The sequence below is a fragment of the Anoplophora glabripennis genome, unplaced genomic scaffold, assembly GCF_000390285.2.
Source record: "Anoplophora glabripennis isolate ALB-LARVAE unplaced genomic scaffold, Agla_2.0 scaffold50, whole genome shotgun sequence".
NCBI classification, from domain to species: Eukaryota; Metazoa; Arthropoda; class Insecta; order Coleoptera; family Cerambycidae; genus Anoplophora; species Anoplophora glabripennis.
The window spans coordinates 733,227-750,455 of NW_019416330.1; the positions used below are offsets into that span (position 1 = coordinate 733,227).

The 17,229-nt window shown below is 30.0% G+C and overlaps 2 protein-coding genes across 2 annotated transcripts; both read right to left on the minus strand.

Annotated features, from left to right (window-relative positions):
* Positions 1-1,998: 1,998 nt before the first annotated feature.
* Positions 1,999-3,970, minus strand: LOC108914507 (endochitinase-like). Its single transcript, XM_018720330.1, has 2 exons — positions 3,858-3,970; positions 1,999-2,302 (listed from the first exon to the last, which is right to left on the minus strand). Exons 1-2 carry the CDS (start codon positions 3,919-3,921, stop codon positions 2,076-2,078), a joined length of 291 nt encoding a protein of 96 aa, XP_018575846.1. The 5' UTR covers positions 3,922-3,970; the 3' UTR covers positions 1,999-2,075.
* Positions 3,971-7,702: 3,732 nt separating this feature from the next.
* LOC108914498 (peritrophin-1-like) lies at positions 7,703-12,536 on the minus strand. Its single transcript, XM_018720321.1, has 2 exons — positions 12,423-12,536; positions 7,703-7,974 (listed from the first exon to the last, which is right to left on the minus strand). The coding sequence occupies exons 1-2, from the start codon at positions 12,475-12,477 to the stop codon at positions 7,739-7,741; spliced, it is 291 nt and encodes a 96-aa protein (XP_018575837.1). The 5' UTR covers positions 12,478-12,536; the 3' UTR covers positions 7,703-7,738.
* Positions 12,537-17,229: the final 4,693 nt, after the last annotated feature.

Below are 17,229 nucleotides of genomic sequence, written 5' to 3' on the forward strand. Positions count from 1 at the left end.
TATTTACATATTTCTTTCCTTGCGAAAGTTTTTGTCCGTTTTTATCACACCGCCATGCCGGTCGCATTGTGCGAGGTCAGGTTTTACAGTGGACCAGTTTCCAGTGCCGTGCAGAAGTGTATTTTTATATCATTTTCGAACTGCCCTTTTTGATTTTTTCTTTACAAAATTGTATTTGTAAGGGTCCCCTGTACATCCAGCATTTTTTTTGGATAAGTTCTGAATCACCCTATATAAATATACAGAGTACATTTCGATAAATCAATAAAGTTTTGTCAATTAAATTGTAATTAAGAAGTATATAAAAGTAAAATGACTTTTGGGTTGAGGTATAAAATAATTTTATAATTTCACAATTTAGATAATAGGAGTACAATTGAAATCTGATATTTCTCTTCCTTTTTTTTAGTAGCGGAATAACATCTATGAAGCTAGAAGAGTAATTTAAATAAGATTTTTTTTGTAATGTTATTTACCAAAGTGATATATACCGGAATTTTCGAAAGAAACACTGTTCTTATCATGAAGCTAAATTTCGTCTATTATCATGAACATTTATAAAATAGGTTAAGATGGTTTAAAGTTGACTAAATTCAGTATTAAATTTGTACCACCAAATTAAGTCATTTTGAAATTATGGTAGAGAAGCTTAAAGTTTTAGTTATGTCCCCTATAAATTTTATCGCTCTAACTTTATTTAAATCTTTATGAAAGTTCACCTAATCATTGACATAGAATCCAAAAATTGCAATAATATACAGGGTGTTCCATTTAAAACACACCCTGTAGGTATACGTATACAGGTACGTACACATATTACTTTCTTTAAGCTTCTATATTTATATTACATTTAATTTAAAATTAAAAAATTCTAAAATTAATACAAATATCGTTACATATGAGAAAACAATTGACAATCACCTGTCAGTAAAAGAAAATAATAGTAAGTACCACTTTGTAGTATTTTTTAAGTCATTATCTTCAACTTTTTTTTCAAAATTGAAATAAAATTATAGTTGCAGTGTTTTTTACTAAAAATTCGGTAGATACATTCTAATAAGTAACTATATTTGTTCTTTAACTAATTCAATTTTTTTTCCAACAGCCTTGCTAACAGCATATTTAAGATATTTAATATACAGGGTATTACAAATTAGTAGGTCAACCCGTTAACCACATATTGTTTGGACTAAAATAAAGGGACTTTTCTTATGTCACTTTTCATTTCGAAGACCCATTTTCAAAATACAGGGTGTCAAAATTAATATTTAAAAAATCATTTTATTGATAACTCCGGTAATAGTAGAGATATTTATTTTAAATTTAGCATATATTTTTATCCTAAGTCGGCACACATTTTGTGTAGTTTTGGTTTAAAATATCAAAGCGCGAACGGAGGGAAGGGGGGGTGGATACGCGACATCGATTTAGTCGATGCTAATTTATTTTTTGGGGCTAATGAAAGATTTGAGTCGTCTTATTTATTTCAATTTACTGTATAAAATGGAAATGATCATCATCATGATCAACTATATTTAATTTGAGCTAAATCTAACATTGAGGCCTCAAATAAAAATAATAAAAAATGCTAAATTTATATATGGAAGCATTTGTAACACCCTGTATATTTCAAATGCAACTTTTTGCAAATCAAATTTAACCTTTTGCAAAAAAAATGGAAAACAAATATGTTTCATCATTTGTTTCAATCTGATCGCCAATCTTAACACATTTTATCCTTACGAAAATATACAGTAATTTAATTTATCATATCTACCATAAGCTATTATTCAGCTTGTCTGAATCTAGACACCCTGCTGAATGCGGTGATTAGAGTTACAACTAAATAAAGCCTTGAAAAATTGCTGATCACTAGGATCAGCATAAAGTATAGATGGAAAGTTTTGAATAACTTCACACAACCTGATTAATATTTTTCTAAACTCATAACTTTTTTCTATTCTTCCCACTTAAAATAAAAAACCGCACCGTACATACTTATAAGTTTATTTCATATAATGGCATGCCTTACAGATCATCACAGATCAATATCGATGCGAAAATGGTAATACACGTTATTCTTTATGCCCTTCCTTTGCAGGAGTAGTCGCTGGTGGAGCAGTAGATGTTAACAGATTTCCGCAGTCCACATTCCAGTTACAGATGTTCAATTCAGGGTCAAAGTAGGTTCCGGTTGGACATGTAAATAATATGGCTGAACGGGATGAACATTCATAAAATTTTCCACATTCTATCTCATGAGGAAAGTAGACGGAATCATCCGATATTTCTGGACATTTGACTGAAACAGACGAAATTTCCAATGGCTATTGAAGAAACATGAAAAATTATTGTGGGCAGTTAATTGTGTAAGGTATAATAGTGACGTTGTAAAAAACTTTCACAGCTGATTTTTCTAGTCAAAATTACCAAAAGAAGATACTGAAGTTAATCAAGAATCATTCATTAATAATATAGACTTCAAGGTTTATTCAGTACCTCATAGTAACTACCTACATGAAAAATCTGAATACAAAATAACCATTGAACTTGAAATTAGAAGGAGTCTGACTTATTTGAATAATATGTCAGGAAAGTTAGTCGACATTAAAGGGAGTCTTTTGTTACAGATTTGGATGAACCTCTTCCAATCAGAACTCCTTACATCTTGTCATATTTTGTGCATAAACAAAAATTTAAAATCCAAGAATACGAGTCAACCGAAGCCAGTTATTTCACTTTAATTTTTAAACAATTAGATCCGTGTAATTGTGAAAAAGTTGAATTTTGGACTTTTAATTGTGAAATGTGCATTCTACGAAAGAGGCACAAAAGCTTCCAATGGAAATGGTCTGTCAAAACCCATACATAAAATTTTTCCTTAAATTCAAATAACTCTTTATTTGACAGTTGTAAATCCTTAGACTCTTCTTAATTTACATCAGTGATTCTTGGAAAATGGAACAAAATCTGTATTCACTTTCAATCTTCAAAGTGTCTAGTATCAGCGTGCCCTTAACATCATAGACGAAAAATGAATCATTTAAATTTTTATAGAGGTACTAATGTAATTTCTCTTCACTAACAAAACTTATTTCTCTTCATATAAGAATTCCCTATTGTAATCATTTAGTGGTCAAATTTGTGTTGTGCGTAATAAAATAACTACACAATGTTATCACCCAGATTTAAAATATAAAAATAATAATTACAGAAAAGCTTTTTTTCAAAACAAGTTTTAGAATAGCTTATATCAGTTTTACAGATAATATATTATGTTCTTTATTTTGGTACCTTTTGAATATTGGTGTTAAGTATATTTTCATCAGATGAATGTGCTTATACATTCTGGAAATGTGGTAATAATTAATACAATGTTAACCATAAAATGCACTGACAGTGTATTTGTTGCATCTGTTTTCGAGGCCACTGAATCCAAATTTGAGGTCCGTTGAATTTCTAACCATGCGCGCATCCCACACAATTGGCCGAAAACCAACTCTGTATCCCTCCTCCCCCGATTTCGAGAATGCCGATCATAAATATAATGATCACAACTCTTCTCAATCATCGCAACTTCCTTGAATGGCCCAAAACTACCCTTAATTTTCGTTCACGCTCTAGAAATAACCTGTGTGTTCCTCCCCTCCATCCTCCCCCCACTTTCAAAGGTACCGATCATGAATATGACGATCACGATAAACCTCAATCATCACAACCCCCTTGAACGGGCCAACACTGCCCCAAATCTTCCATAAAATCAGATTGCTACAACAAATACTTGTCTACTCCCTACCTTCAACATTCTTTCGCTACACTATGAACTTAAATTTGAGATAAGACTAATTTCAACTTACCTTCAGCAGATGCAAGTAGTATAACGGCAAAACCGATAGCTAAGGAAGTGACGAAGAGTTTCATTTTTCTTACGGTTTTCTCCTACCAATTAGTCTTGCAAACTAGTGATTGTAACGCCGTTAAGTTGTATTTATATATACAAATTCATTAATCCCTTTATCTTTCGAATGGGATTAAATCCCGATTTGAAAAAATCAGTTTGTTTGAAATTACTAGAATTTTTTTACGATATATACCTAAAAATAGGTAGGTATGTGTATATTACTTCTAATAAAGCACTCAATCAATAAAGACAATCACTGAAATTAAAAACAGTGCAATTTTATCAGCATATGAAATTGACAAAAACCTTGAATATAAAACAAAACTAAATAAAAAACGATTAAGCATTTCTGAATGTAGGTAGTCTTTTTAAAAAATATATAAGCGAGTTTTCGAAATTTAAGTGCGAAACAGATAAAAGGGAACTTGAAAAAAAATTAAATGTATACAGTATATTTCGAAACAATAAGCAAATTTTACAATCAAATATAAGACTGAGTATTTAAAGTAATACATTGCCACCATTCAGATCTTGCCATGAAATGAACCAATAGGGAAGAAGACTGACCTATATTTCTGTGCAAAATCATTGTTTAACTGACAATTAAGAAAAATATAATCTCTTACGACATAAGTTTGATGACTACTAATGTAACCACCGGTTAAGGTAAAAAAAGAGTGTTTAGCAAAATGATTTATACCGGATGTTCCGTAAATAAACTCTGCAACTCCACCGTTTTTGCGTTGAAATCCTGCAGTCTGGTACCTACTACTTTTTTTCCTTAAGTTCGCATTAACTGTCATTGTACTTCAGTCCTCTCAACAATTTTTATAGTGCTTTTTGCATATTCTGTTAAATGCAATAACGAGTTATAAGATACAGAAACAATATCAATCTATAATAAATCATTAATCAAATAGTTGAGAGCTCTCCTTGAACATATCTCAACCACTTCAACTTGTCTACAGCTGATTAAACAATATATTTTCTTTATGATAGATATCACTGATTTTGTTTAAAATTTTTGTCCGTAATTTATGCAATTTATTTTCAATATACGTATAAGTATGTTATTATTCACAGTAAAAAATATATGCTGGCATAGAAGTATTATTTTTCAGAAACATTTTATCACAGGTACTTGATATATTGATGTTACAATCTTAAAAGATGTTTACGTTTTTGATATGACATGCTTATTTTTTTGTTAATAAATTAGTGTCAAATTATAATTTCTAATTTAGAAATATTTTAAGTTAACTAGTTATAAATTTCTGAGATATTTTACACATTTGAAACGTTTAACTTTGTTTTTCAACATCATCGAACTATACAACAAGACCCTTTAAAGTATGTATCTTCAAGTGTCGCTAAACAAAAACATTAGCCGAGCTGTGATGGTAATCATCAATTCATCATCGTCGTCGTTGTCTTCGTCGTCGTCCTCGTCCTCGTCTTCGTCCTCACCTTCCTCTTCCTTAACCTCATCATCATCATTTTCATCATCATCGTCATCGTCACCCTCATCGTCACCGTTACCTCCATCATCATCGTTACCGCCATCGTCAGCATCATCGTCATCCTCATCCTCATCGTCATCGTCATCGCAATCTTCATCGTCATCGTCATGACTAGGTGGCCTTTTGGTTAAAATTTAATTTATACTTAATATAATAGATTTCTGGTAAATATTTGTAATTAAGATGGTCAAAAAGAAACTATAATATCAAAACACGTTCTCCTTATTACTATAACAAAGTTCCTTAGATTATGGGAAAGAATATATAAATACGTAAATCTTTTGCTTTAAAGTCGAACCATTAATCCATTAACATAATCGCTGATTACATTAATAAATAAAAAAAAAGGAGGGGAATATTTGGGAAGCGGGGCAGTGTCAACTTTTGTAACCATTTTTCTGTTCATGTAGCAAATATATTTCTTGGGTGCATACAAATCTACTCTATTCCACCGAATATTTATTTATTAGTTTTTTATTCTTTATTTTTATGTATAAAGTTAGTAGTACTATTTCAGTATTTGTACTCGTAGCATTGTTAGATATTTCGTTATACACACCTTCTAAATTGAAACTTTGTGTGATTAACTCTTTAAGTGAACCACAAATAGTGTTTTGTCGAACTAATTTCCATTTTTCCCTTCCCCTCGTTTCTGGAAAAGAAAAAAAATCAATTGCATCAGATCTTTGTGAGTTTTCTTTTTTTAACATTCAGTCCACTTATTTGGGCCCCACCAATATATGAACACAAAATACAAACACTCAATAAACATTACTAAACAGAAAGGTACAACAAATAAATAGATTATACACATAAATAAAACAAATATATAAAATAGGAACTATGAAAATCATTTTTTAAGGAATTACAGGAACATTAAATAAGCCACGTTGGGTTGTTTCAAGGTACCGATTATCAAGCTTGTAACATAGAAACTTTAGAAAACTCCTCTGAACATTTTCCTGTTATATCTGGTTAAACCCAGGTTGACATACCAACGATGAATATTCAAGTATACTGTTTATTAATATATTAAAAAGTAACATCAAGATATGAACATCCGTGAAACCTTTAGAGTTACGAATAACAAATCCCAAGTTTTTGTATAATTCTTTAATAACATAATATACATGCAATTTGAAAGTTAATTTAATGTTAAAAGTGACACCTACATCCTTAGTTACATCTATTTAATTTCATTGCATTAATCTTGTAGTCATACCTAAATAATTGGAGATACATTTGTTTACAAAAATTACAACATTGCATTTCGCAGATTTAAGTGAAAATGACCCTAAAATGGAACCTTGAGTTACACCAGAAGTTACATTTATCTCTTTTGAAACAAAGCCACTATGTTCAACATATTGTGTTTTGTTAGACAAATACGACATAAAAAATTTAATAAAGAAGGAGGCAACCCAGTATTGAGTAAAATACCATGTTCCAACTTATCGAATATACGTATACAACCTGCTGTGTAATGGCACTTTCCCATTTGAATTGATTGGATCCAACTAAATGTAAGTCACCAGTACTTTTAAAACGTTTCCAAAACATTAATTTTATTTTAATGTCTATTGTAATAAAACAATTAAATCAAGGTGGATAATTATGCTTTTTAATTTGTGGTGAATGCTAATCTATCATTTCGTTAAATTTAGTATAAAAAACAACAGACGCTGTATTTATGTCGGTGGTAGTATATAAAAATGATCAATCACACTTTATTATAGATTCATAGCCTTCAGAAAATTATAACATTGAGAACTATCCTTGCGTTTTCATTGGTCAGAGAAAAATGTATAAGTAAACCAGTATAATGTGCATTTTTTTGTAGGTATATTCATGGCTTTATTGACCTTACAGTTGTAATTAATGAATTGGTGTAGTATATATCTTCAGAATTTAGTTCGGAATATCATTTTTTATTCTTGTTTTAACATTCCTCTTATTTAGTTGTATTTCTAAAGTAGCATTATCACTTTTGCAGTATCAAACTACCATTATTTAATCAATTTAGCTACATATTTTGTATAAGTACGGACCAACAAACAATGGAAAACTGGAAACGTCCAAAAGTAGGTATGGTTCTAAGCATCTTTAACTACCAATTTTCGTTTTTTGTTTAACTAAATATGTATATTAATTATATTAACGTAATTTATTTATGCATTATCAACCGTTGGGATATATTATTTCAATTATTCTCTAACTGTGTGAAGAAACAATAATTGCAAAATTATTATAAATGGGACAGCAAATTAAAATAAACAAAAAATAAACTTAGGTTTTTATTATATATTATTATTATAAATTATTCCGAGTCTGTTGTACGTCTGTCGGACTCTGTGGTGGGTGGTGGGGCAGTCGAAGTCAGCAAATCACCACAATTTACTTCACTGCTACAAGTATTCTGTCGCGAGTCCCAATAACTTCCAGGTGCGCAATCAAGAAGGGCGGCTTCTCCATTATGGCATTCGTAGAACTTTCCGCATTCTGTCTCATGGGGGTAATACACGGGTATTTCGCCGTCTTCAGCCGGACAATCAACTGAAATTAAAAAAAAAACAAATTAGATCTTATATCTTAAGTGTTATGCAAATTCCTATGCACCACAAATGAAGGATATTGTATAAAATTATGTTACAATTACAACTATATCACAACACAAGAGCAAATGGAGGAGTTACCATCACAAAGCTAAATGGAGGTTATTCACAGTGTGCAGTACTCTCGCCAGAATTGTGTGGTAGACACATTTCTAACAAAACTCTTTGCACAATCATGGTTAAGGGAAAATTTCCAAGAATACTTTCAAAGTGTAGATAGAACCATCTTGGTTGCTTTTTGTAGACGCAGTGACTGGAAGAAAGCGTACCCCTTTCGAAGTCGTCAGTCACAGAAGTATGAGAATATATGGAGATTAATGAAAAGTATTAGTAGTCTATGAACAAATACTATAGTTTGCCAGACATAAGTGATGGTCATTGGATACTGAGTAGTAGAATTAATGGAGATGAGTCGTGAAAGCAAATGCTTTGGTAAAATGTGTTGTCTAGGTACCAGTGCTAGTGGGTGCTACGAAAGGGCTGATGAGTTAACCAGAGCAGGCTCAGCCTCAGCCCTACAGAAGTCATACTCCTCCTGCGGCATTACTAGCTACGTCCTTAAAACATTTATGCAGAAATGGGCGAAAGGTGAGGTTCAAAGTGGTGGAAAGAAAGTCACAAATTAATAACGATTAAGGCCACATATTCATGACGTTGCATGACATTTAAACTATATGTAACGTCGATGTTGCAACCTTATGGCATAGAAGTAGTAAGTTATATAGTACCAGTCCAAGTGTCTAATTTATAAAACAATATAGGTCATGTTACTATAGAAGCTAACGATTGGATTGCTAACGAACACCTGCAGATTTAGGAAAGACTGAGTAATATTGGACTTGTAGAGGGTAGTTGTAAATGTAGGTAATGGCAATCAACTGATGTAAAAGGTGTCGAAGAAAATGTCTTCTACGAAAATGCTTTGAAAATTGATGGAAATAATTCAGATAATAAAAACTCGAACGAAATTATCCATATAATGAACCATTTATAGCACTGCTTTTACCGTTTAAATTATTGTTTTGAAATTATTGTTTTGAAATTTTTAAATGTTAAGATTGTGAACATTTATTGTATTTATTAATTATTAATCGGAGTAATTGACAACGGCTCAAGTCGACCAATTTTAAAATTCAGTGAAGGTGTGTTTAATAATATTATATGCTCAAACAAATTACCGAATATTACTGCTCTTTAGTTCTTTAACCAAATTGACCTCTATTTTGCTAAATAAAGGAAATATATAACTTACCGTAATAATTGTATAGGAAAATTATAATTGTTGCATTATTGAAAAAAAAAAAATATTTAGCTTTAGGTTTGTTATCGCGATAGACAATTATAAAGGCAAACGTGAAACTTATATGTAATTCCATGCAAGGCCTACTATTATAGTCCTATTAAAGTTATGAACGTTAATTAATATTTTTACTAGGTGTCATAGTATTTTCATATTTTTCATATTTGCAGTATACAGGGTGTCCCATTAAGGTCGACGAGGTACGATATTAGGGAAAGTATAGGCCCTAAAACTTCGGAAAAAAATTTGACAAATAAATCAACCAAGAGAAATCGCTGGAAATAGTTTTCAAGTCGCTAGGGGGCGCAATCTACATACCAAAACATAGAGTTAAATCCTCAGAAATGTTTCTTATTCATGTATATTAAGTAATACAAATAGGGATAATCGGATTCATTGCGCATAACTCCTGTTATTGACATTTTGTTCTATCTCTCAACAGAAAGGGTCGGGGAAGCCTCTAATGCCTGACCAGAAAAATGCATTTTTTTAAGGATTGGCTCATCAAAAGCCCATAGTGTTATATCTCGTTGGAAAGGCCTTTCGTGCTTTATCTCTTGGTGAATGCTAATGTCATTTAGCTCAATATGGAAACCTATAGACGGCTGCGTGTTTAAAGAGGTATATCGGATTTAATCAAATGCACAGATGTACTTGAATTTTATATAGCGTATTACCCAGTGCGTCATACTTTTTTTAATCTAGATTTTGAGATATTGTTGAAAGTTGTTCATTTTAACATAGGTTTATACGGCGAAGATGGACGGTGCGGCTATTTATTTGCCCATAACTGAGAAAAAAATGTAGAAATTGTGAAACAAAACTTCAAAACAAAAAACAAAACTCCATAGATAGTACAGAGTATTATCTTATTTTTGATGTAAAATTAATGTAAGTTTTGAACAAAGTACAGCTGTATTAATTAGAAACAGAAACCAATAATTGCATTTCTGGCTGACTTGAGGATTAATATGGCAACGTCGCAATCAGCTGACAGCAAGGAGGGAATACATTTGAAAGACTTGATAAAAACGAAATTGATTTCAAACATATACATTTTTCCTAAATCCCATGTACATTGTTATCAACAATAAATTATCCACAACAGATGATTTTTTGTAATGTTTTTAAAAAACTAGATTAATTAAAAAAGACTAGGAAGCTGTGATATATTTATTGGAATAAAAAATACAGTTGATAAATCCTTTTAATATATTTAATGGTTTATAAAAACATCGTAATCATTACCCAGCAATATTTAGGGTTACATAAAGTTTTCTTTACTTGATTAATATAATTAGTAATACTTGAGATAAAAGCATTTGTACGGAATAACAAAGGAACATAAATATTTCTCAGCAAACTTTATATCTAAAAAATTAGTTATAGTTGCAAAACTTTTGTAACATTACTAAAATAGAGATTAAAAACACGAACAGTGAGTAATAATGTAATTTCTATCACAGAACCTTCAAAATTGCATCCAACATTTTCTTTGACTTGGACGAGAGATGGGCGCGAGTGTCATTTCATTTCTTTAGAACTAAATTAACATAATTCTCGTTGTTTTACCAGTTCACATGATTTACGGATTTTAAATAAAGGATACAAATCTTCGCGAGGATAATACGATATATTTGCTATATATAATAATTATATTGTACATAGTTTACACACAATACATTTTTGAACGCGTACGCATCTTTACCCGAATTTGACGCGCAATATCTCCGATGTCCGAGGTCTGTAGGTTCGCAGTGTGTACAACTGCTAGTCAATTATTAGCGCTGTTGCCACATCTACATAGTCTTTATGCGTTCATTAAATATAATTTAAAACTACTTAAATATGATATTTTTATGTTGTTAATTAGTCAATATGTATGCTATGTGCATATGAGTAGATTTATTTGCTATATAGATAATGTTTATCGCAAATAATTTCAAAAGCATGAAAATATCTTTCCAACGAGGTATAATATTATGGGCTTTTGATGAGCCAATCCTTAAAAAAAATGTATTTTTCTGATCAGACATTATGGGCTTTCCACGCCCTTTCTGTCGAAAGGTAGAACAAAATGTCAATAACAAACGTTATGCGCAATGAATCCGATTATCCATATTTGTACTATTTAATATCTGAATAGGAAACATTTCTGAGAAAAAATCAACTTTATGTTTTGGTGTGTAGATTACGCCCCCTAGCGGCCGAGTTACGAACTTGAAAACTATTTCTAACGATTTCTCTTGGTCGATTTATTGATCAAAATTTTTCCCGCAGCTGTAAGGCCTATACTTTCTCTAATACTTCGCCGAACTTAGTGGGACACACACACAATTAAATGAATAGTGAATTTCAAAATTGCAATGTAATCGAATACAACAGTAGGTTTCAATAAATTTTACCTAATATTTCTATACGTAATATTATATTAATTTCTAAAGCACTCACATTTTATTTTGAATACGGTTGATTTAATGATTTAGAAAACAATAATGAAATTATGTGTAGTGTAAGATTAAGTAATGTTAACACTACTTGATTTCTAATAATTAATACCTAGGTCAATTGAAGTAAGCTTCTAATCTTATTAATCTTATCTCTAATCCACATTTAGTAAGTCTTGGATAAATTATCAAATCCAAGGTAGATACAAGTAGATCGTAAATACTTTAGACACTCCGCCATAAGTCATAGAATTATTATTATGGATATTATAAGTAAAGTATAAAGTAAATATATTGGAAGTTCAGAGACAGAAAATTCAATCGTCTACTAATATCTATAAAAATAGTAGTAAACTAAGATTGCTCTTTTTGCACACAAAAAGTATTGTTAAAATTCAATTAACATAATTTTTAAACTTTACATTTTGAAACTATTGAGTTGTCAATTTATTATCTATTATATATTATTTTATACTATACTACACTATACTATACTATACTATACTATATTATACTATTTATTATTTATAACGTTATTGTATCTACTTTTTTAATGTTACATATTTGTATGGGAGATAAAAATGAAATGTGCCCATTTACCATGATTTTAATAAGACATGAAAAGCATGCATTATTACTTACCTGCTAATGCATAAGCAAAAATTGCGAAGACAAAAATAATAATAAGTTTCTGCATGTTGAATTCTGGTTTTGGATTACTTCACCACCAATGCAACAATTCTAAATAGATATATAGAAAAATGTATGACCTTATATAGCTCACCAGTATCTAATTAAAAATATTATCTATGTAAAAGTGACTGATTTATTCAGTTTCTGGAAATACTCCAGTGATCAAATGCATTGTTGAATGAAGTGCTTTACAGAAGATCACATCTGGCTTAAATTTGACAGGTTCAATTATCACTAAATTTACATACAATTGTTATACGAGTTCCCTAAATTAATAAAAATAATAACATATCCAATAATACTATTTCGATCTTGATTCTTTATATATCTTCATTTAGACATTATAATAGTTTATTCCTTAATATAATATTTTATAATATAATATATAATATTTAATACATCAATTCAATTTTTAATTTTTATATATTTAATTTAACGAAAACCCGAATATAACTAGACTACCACGTGTTATCAGAAAAAAACACTCCTTTTAAATTCTGTGAGAATTTACTATTCTTTTTATTTTATTGCATAATCTAGACTTCATTTGTTTAACTAGACTTTCTAAACATCCTTCTGACATAGAAATGACCAATATTATATAAAAAAAGCAAGTTACAAAAGCAATATATTACGCAAAAAGAATGGAAAATGAAGAAATATGTTCCTTTTCTATATGAAAAGTAAAATTTCATATCGTGAATAACATTTAAATTTATTCACAGGGATTATGTTCGTCTTTTACTTATATCAGATTAAGATTAACCAAACAGTAAAATTTTGTTTACGAAAGAATTTTGCTGATTACATACGTCATGACAGAAATAAGCATTTCCAAAACAATACTTTATCTTTTATATGTAAATATAAGAATTATACATATGTATAAGAATTACATACAGGGTGTCCCTGAAAAGGACGGACAACGTTTGACCACAGGTTCCTTGGATGAAAACAAGACTGTTTAGCAGTGGCGGCGCGTGAACATTGATTGAATGTGTTCTGCTTAAGGTTGTTACATTTGTTGAATTGAATTCCGGTATATCAAGTGCCCGAAGTCTTCAAATGGCGCCGCAGGCGAAAACTTTTAAAATTTTCAAGGTCACGCGTTTTCCTGGCACTTCTGAATTTCAAGGAACAATGCATTTATAAAAAATACAGATTTTCACAAGAACGATTTTTGAAATTGATACCTTTTTGAAATATCTATTCACGAATTACCTACTGGAAATTGGAATAAACTAAATATATTTTATTAAATTATTGAATATTGTTTATAAACAAAAAAATCGTTTGTGAAATTTACCAACGATTCAACGAATTTTAATTTTCCTCGCCGTGTTATGATTTTTTCTTCATCGTTTTTTATATATATATTGTTATGGTGATGCGTGTATGTGTGTTTATGTTAGCGCCAAAAATTAATTTTTTATTGTGATATTAATTTAATTTTTTTTGTGTACTGGTGGTTGTATACCTGTGCTAGAAACCACACACAATCACAGCTATAAATACGACAGGATATTAATAAATGAATTTATCTACGACTATTTAATAATAGACGTATTATAATTGTGATAGTAAGTACATAATGTAACTCATATTACACAGCCGTAGAATACGAGTTTCATATTCCACAGGTGTGGAATATGAATTTTTATACGTATCCCTTATAGCTTCTGACCGCGAATGATGAAAATCGTTTCATAAACTTGGTTTTTAAAAAAACTTTATTTCTGAAAGTTTTATAATACGAGTTGAATACAATGAAAAGTATAGCAGAACTGCTCTATGTCATATTAATACCTATATTTATAGGTTCGTATTAACCTGATTGTCTTTGCACTTTTTCACAACATTATTCCTCCCTCCTTAAATTGGAAACAAGGGTGGAACCTTTGTTGACTGTCCAGGGTTGTCCTCGTTGGTAACTGCGGGTTGTCCTTTGGCTTCTTTGTTAAGGTATTCGAATATTCTTCTACCATGTATAATTGCTACATATCCAATAAATAGTAAGAATATTGTTGTTATACATATTATCGTTGAAATGAAGGTGAACTTTCTTTCATACTGTTCAGGACTTTCTACTTTTAGTTTATTATAATTTGATTGTAGATTTGAAATTTCTTCTAGGTTCACGTCATGTAGATGTAAATGTTCCATTTTTGGATTGTTGCCATTAAAAATTTCAATTTTTGGTAAGTCAAATTGTACTTGAGAGGTCCATGTTTTAACATTTTTGTATTCTTGTCCATTTATATTTATGGAACAATTTTCGGGAATAGTAACCAGTGTTGGTTGATTGATATTTGAGAATCCGTCCTGTATACATGATTTCTTTATACTAATTTTCTCTGTTGGAATAACTATAATGTGTCCAGGATTAATTACTTGAATGATAGTTTTGTGTATGGAGACTTTTGATGGAGTACATGTATAATTTTGGTTTTTTATTAATTTTGATATACAGTTTTCCTCATCACTGATATCCTCTGGGTAACATATGTAAATATTCTCTATTTCTGGGCATTCGTTATCCATGAAATAATCTTCTGAAGGATGGGTCAATAGGAAAGGCTTTTTTGGTATTAATATTTGGTTATTTTTTGGGATAGGAAACAATTTTAAATAATTGTATTTTAAGTTCTTTAAAAGTGGAAAATGTATAGCAATTATAATATTATCGTCTTTATAATGTAATTGTGAACTAGCAATCTTATAATAAGATTGAACATTTCTAAAATTTGGTAAAGATGGTTTTATCTTTTTTATTAATAATTCTAAATTTTCGGCAGACATTATAGATGGGTGTAAGATATTAAGTTGTGCAAACATTATTGCATTCTCTATATTATCTAATATTGAATCTACAGTTTGACATGTGAAAGCCATTAAATCTATTGAACCAAATAGTTCGTCAGTAGTTACTATTTTTGATAGATTATTTACTCTTGAAATTAGTTCATTCATTTTATGTTCCATCAAATTTTGGTTATTAACTAGATTGGTAACAGTTTTATTATATTGAGCAAAAATTTGCTTTGTTAGATCAATATTTTTTGTTAGAATGTTGTTTATGTGATTTTGGTTTCCTTCTAATATTTTGATAGTTTTGTAAATTTCATTTCCGTCTGTGGAATCTAAAGTTCCAAATAACCATTTTTGGGTATGACCTATGATATTGAAAAGTCCGCGTTTTTGTCTAGAAATTGGTTTAAGGTTACGTAATTTTTGTTCGATACGCTTTATTTCGGCGATTACGTGATTTAATAAGCCTCCGAGAAGATGTTTTTCTTCTTGTTGTTCGTGATAACTGTAAACAATTTCAATTTTTGATTTAATTAGTGTAACAAGGTCGTCAAAGGGTTTTAGGTCAATGAGGTGTAGAAAAATAATTACATTTGCCTAATTTGTCAAGTATGTCGTCAATGTTAGGGATTGGATACCTATCGTCAATCGTTTTTTCGTTTAGTTTCCTATAATCTACAAAAATACGCCATTTTTATTTTCCACTGGCATCCATTTTTTTTGGAACGATCCAAATTGGACTGGACCAGGGTGATGATGATGGTCGAATTATGCCATTTTTTAACATGTCACCTATTTGTCTTTGAACTTCTTGTTTGTGAATATGAGGAAATCGATAAGATTTTGTGTGGATAGGAATTTCGTCACGAGTTTTTATTTCATGTTTAATTTGATTTGTGAAAGTTAATTTTGAGTCATTGGTATGAAAAATGTCTTTGTATTTATTACATAAACGAATGATTTCACTACGTTCTTCTGAATTTAAATGATTAGTCCTTATTAAATTTTCAATTTTAATGTTTGATGAATTTTGTTTTTCCTTTGAAAATTGCGAGATATGAAAGTTATAGATTTCAAAATTTTCTTTAAGAGGGTAACACAAAATTGGTTCATCTAAAGTCATTGATATGGTTTTGTTACTACAGTTATATATTTCAAAGTATGCTCTACCATTCTTTGCAATACAAACAGTTTCTGGAATATACAGGGAGTCGTCATAAACTAATTCTGGTATTAAAATTTCTCCATTATCCATACTAACAGGATAATCTTTTATAAGTGTTTCATGTTGTGGAATTTCAAAAGTAAACCTAGTTTCATATGGTTGCCTATAATAAAATGGAATTTCAATTTTATTATTAGATAATTTTTTATTAGGGAAATCTATTGAAAAATTCATTTTTACTAAATCATTAAGGCCTAAAATTCCGTCGAAATATTCGTGAAAGTTAAATAAGATAAATTCAATTTGGTGGTTACTATTAAAATCTTGGAATGCGGGTAAAAGTGCTCTGTATCTTATTTCTTTTTCACCTAGGGATGTTTTTAGATTACAAGGGTTGTGATATATTAAATCGGGGTAAAAGTTTTCTGCTATAGATGGTTTTAATATTGATGTGAAGCATCCAGTATCAATTAATAGTTTAATAGGTGGATTAGATATTTGTATGTAGGGTAAAGAATTTACAATAGCTGAATTCATTTCTACTATGTTTGTTGGTCTGTCTGTGAGTCTAATTGAAAATTTTGTTCGTTGTTATCAGAATTTGCATCTCTTTCATTTATTGATGAAAAATAATCTGATTGGTCATGATTATCAGTATAATCACTTTCATAATACTCTTGTTTTTCGTCATTAATATTTGAATATTGATATTGATAAGGTGGGGTGTCAAATGAATTGTCAAAATTTGAATAATCATAATAATTGTTAGAAGTATAGGGATCA